This window comes from Nerophis ophidion, linkage group LG26 (assembly GCF_033978795.1).
Source record: "Nerophis ophidion isolate RoL-2023_Sa linkage group LG26, RoL_Noph_v1.0, whole genome shotgun sequence".
Taxonomy (NCBI): Eukaryota; Metazoa; Chordata; class Actinopteri; order Syngnathiformes; family Syngnathidae; genus Nerophis; species Nerophis ophidion.
Genome location: NC_084636.1, coordinates 22,049,112 through 22,053,791, shown reverse-complemented (window position 1 = coordinate 22,053,791; position 4,680 = coordinate 22,049,112). Strand labels below are relative to the sequence as shown.

Here is a 4,680-nt window from a genome sequence, read left to right as displayed (position 1 = left end):
GGCTGCCCAACATACAATATAAAGATAACTTTTTCCATGCAGTTCGTTTTTAAGTAACTCTTTGAACGTGTTTTTTTATTAGTATTATATACACATATCACATTATATTCGAGAGAGCTAAACAAAAGGAAATACGTATTATTGTTTTGATTAGTAATAATAATGATGCTAATTACATGTACTGTATTATTGTACAAAGTAATTGTTATGTATTGTATATATTATATAAAAATATATCAGTATATATTATAATTATAATATGTAAATATTACATAAGTTATAGTTTATATTGCTACTATGGTGCATTTTTTGTCTACTGTATACCTGCATTATCTTTTTCATCCTTACCCTTTCCATCCTTTTTAACTGACCTGCTGTATGGAACACTTTCCCTTGTGGATCAATAAAGTTTGTCAAGGTCTAAGTCTAATTATACAGTATTATATACATAATTGTATGTATGTATGTATGTATGTATATGCATACATGTATTTATGTATGTATGCAAAATGTTGTGTCTTGATGTCCAACACAAATTTCTCCTCGGAGACAATAAAGATGATAATAATAATAATAATAATAATAATAATAATGAAGTATTATTATTATAATAATGAATACTAATAATAATATTAATAAAACATATTATTATACTACAGTGCTACACTATCATACCACACATATTAACAAGGCCATACTACTGTTACAAACAATAGATTATTAGAATCAAAATGCATTAATTTGACCTATTGCTAATTATAATAGTGTAAACTGGGAAATTCTGCTGTAAAAGTCACCTGCATGGACCACATGACCACACACACGTGCAGGCGTGGCAGGCCAAATTGTGATAAATACTACAAATATGTTGTTTTTAAAATGTAAAAAGAAGTGTGCACACTGATAATATGATAATAATAATAATAGATTTTATTTTTATTGCACTTAACATTTGAATAACACGTATATTCAGTCCAAAAACATTATTATTACATATGTGGAAAAAAGTCCGTTATTAGACTTAGACAAACTTTAATGATCCACAAGGGAAATTGTTCAACACAGTAGCTCAGTTACAATGATGGAAAGTGTAAGGATGAAAATGACAATGCAGGTATGCAATAAAAAATCTAACATATCTGCGAATATATACAATGTGTACAGCATGTTATATATACAGTTATGTCTATAACATATATACAATATATACCAATTACCATGTACAATATTACAGTATATGTGGCAGGCCAAGCATAAAATAGAGAGTAAATCCAGCAGAAAATAGAATATAGACGTTAAAAACAAAGAGAACTTTACTTTATAAAATAAAACGTATTTAATGATGAAATATTTTCTTTTATTGAACATACATGTATAATTCATTCAACAGTCAAAGCACTTTCAACAAGGAAAGGAAACAACAGCAAATAATGAATGAATGAATGGTTTATTTTGAGCCATGCAAACAAAACAAAACAAATCACATAAAATACAAAAGAAATATATATATACATTATTTTTACACCTACATTGAAAACATTACATGTGACTAATCTTTTGGAGATGTCAAAATTGGCTCAAAAGGGAGTGGGAAGAAGTAAACTTATTAGGTACCACCCCTATACATATACTATATATATATATATATATATATATATATATATATATATATATATATATATATATACAATATATAATACAATATATATAACATAATTCAATTCAGTGGTTGCTGCGTAAATGCTATATATTATCTATATGTAATACATTTAAATTCACACACACTTACATATATACATATGCACACACACACATATACACAACACACACATATATACACTATATATATATACACACATACATATACACGTATAATCACATACATATACCCAAAATACACACATATCACTCACACACACACACACACACACACACACACCTATATAAATACTGTATATATATAATAGTATATGTAATATACACTTTTGTCTAAACGTTAACAGTTTTTGGTGCCTATGGGAACAAGCTTTCATTTTGACTGTGATATTAGTGGTTAATACAGATACAGTATTAAATATTAATAAATAATAATACAAAAATATATAAAACAAATAAATGTTTGACACAAATATATCAATTCAAGTGTTTTTGTTTGTATTCTTAACCATTCTGCAAGATTTGATTGATAATTCTAAGCTTTTGCATAAATTGGTCCTGTTTCCTGTTGAGCGCGACTCTCAGATCACGTGACCACGGTGCGCGCCTATATATAACTCCAGCAAGCAGCGCGTCTCTCTGGCTGGATTCCGAACCTCCCGCAAAAAAACCCATTCGTTTGCCTTCGGAAAAGATCGTCGATCAGGGCGGAGGCACAGTAAGATCGATGACTTTGTGATGGACTCCAGAACTTAAGGAGGACCTCGCCTGAAGACGCAGGTCAAACTTCCTTTTTCTGTCCCTCTCTTTAAGTTTACATTCTAGAAGCATGTGTGCGTCGAGTGCGCGGAGACAAAAGAGCGAAGTTCCGTAAAAAAAAAAAAAAAAAAAAAAAAGAGGAGAACCGGTCTTTTAAGGATGACTTTAGGGACGGACATGTCCGACAGCTCTGCATTGTCCGAGGATGTGGACATCGACGTGGTCGGCGGGGACGTGTCCGTGGGGAAGGACGGGAAGTACACCCAGTTCGACTCCGATGAGAGTTACTCGCGGAGCGCCGTGGACGGAGCGTCGTCGCCGGGGCTCGGCGGCACCGAGTGCCCGGCGGAGCACATGGATCTCACCGGGGAGAAAGCGAGGAAGGGCGCGCTGGTGAAGCCTCCGTACTCCTACATCGCCCTCATCACCATGGCCGTCCTGCAGAGCCCCAAGAAGCGGCTCACGCTCAGCGAGATATGCGAGTTCATCAGCAACAGGTTCCCGTATTACCGGGAGAAGTTCCCGGCCTGGCAGAACTCCATCCGGCACAATTTGTCCCTTAACGACTGCTTCGTGAAAATCCCGCGGGAGCCCGGGAACCCCGGGAAGGGCAACTATTGGACCCTCGACCCGGATTCCGCAGACATGTTCGACAACGGGAGCTTCCTGCGCCGGAGGAAGCGCTTCAAGAGGAACCAGAGCAGTGAGATCCTCCGGGACGCTGGAGGCTTCCTCCCCGGGTTTGGATACAACCCGTACGGGTACAGCTACGGACTCCAGCTGCAGAACTTCCATGCCGCTGTCCACAACCCGTACCACCCCCACCACACCGCTAACTCCTTCCCGTTCCCGTGCACCTTGCCCTCGCCCATCTTCCCCGCGGCGCCCGCTCCTCCGTTGCCGGACTTGAGGAAGCCCTTTTACCCGCCCGTGCCGCCTCTTAAGGCGGACTCCAGCGCGCCGAGCCGGCCCTCGTTCTCCATCGATAACATCATCGGAGCCAGCAACTCCACCGGCTCGTCCTACAGCGCGCAGCCGGGCGGCCCTGCGCACATCCTGGCTATGATCGGCCCGGCGCTGCAGGCCTCCGCTTCCAACCACCTGAGCCTGACACAGGACTTACTCCCCGGGCCTCATCCGCAGACTTTCCCCAACAAAAATCTCAACACTTGTACCTTTTGAAAAAAAAAAAAAAAAAAAAAAAAAAAATTATGACAATAAGGTGTCTATGTGAAGGTAGGCTGCATTATTGGGTAAAAAAAAAAATAAAAAAATGGATTGGACATATTTTTTTGGACAATATGGTGTCTATGTGAAGGTAGGCTGCATTATTGGTTAAAAAAATAAATAAAAAATTGGATTGAACATATTTTTATGACAATATGGTATTGGTAAAAAATAATAAAATAAGATCGGACTGAACATAATTGTTATGACAATATGGTGTCTATGTGAAGGTAGGCTGCATTATTGCTTAAACAAATAATACATTGGATTGAACATATGTTTATGACAATATGGTATTGGTAAAAAAAAATAAAAATAAAATCGGACTGAACATAATAGTTATGACAATATGGTGTCTAGGTGAAGGTAGGCTGCATTATTGTTAAAAAAAAATAAAAAAATGGATTGAACATATTTTTTGACAATATGGTGTCTAGGTGAAGGTAGGCTGCATTATTGGTTAAAAAAAATTCAATTGAACATATTTTTATGACAATATGGTATTGGTAAAAAATAATAAAACGAAATTGTACTGAACATAATTGTTATGACAATATGGTGTCTATGTGAAGGTAGGCTGCATTATTGGTGAAAAAAATTAAATAAAAATAAAAATCGGAATGAACATATTTTTTATGACAATATGGTGTCTATGTGAAGGTAGGCTGCACTATTGGTCAAAAAAAATAAATAAAATAAAATTGGATTGAACATATGACAATATGGTATTGGTAAAAAAAATATTAAAATAAAATCGGACTGAACATAATTGTTATGACAATATGGTGTCTATGTGAAGGTAGGCTGCATTATTGTAAAAAAAATCGGATTGAACATATTTTTATGACAATATGGTGTCTATGTACAGGCACCATAAGAACAATGGTTAATATGGTGCATTATTGTTAAAAAAAATAATAATAATAAAAAAAAAGTCTAGTGTTTTGCCCTCTCTCAGAGAGTTTATTTATGCTTTGTAAATAAGTGCATTGGGAGCAATATTATATGTATAAAAAAAAAATAAAAAAAAAGATCACA

General features: G+C 35.9%; 1 protein-coding gene across 1 annotated transcript in view; it reads left to right on the top strand.

Annotated features, from left to right (window-relative positions):
- The first annotated feature begins 2,305 nt into the window (after nucleotides 1-2,305).
- foxd2 (forkhead box D2) overlaps nucleotides 2,306-4,680 on the top strand; it is a 2,840-nt gene continuing 465 nt past the window's right edge. Inside the window, exon 1 of the mRNA XM_061888197.1 lies at nucleotides 2,306-4,680. This exon is cut by the window's right edge and continues 465 nt beyond it. Coding sequence (XP_061744181.1) covers nucleotides 2,575-3,597 — 1,023 coding nt within the window. The 5' untranslated portion in view covers nucleotides 2,306-2,574 and the 3' untranslated portion in view covers nucleotides 3,598-4,680.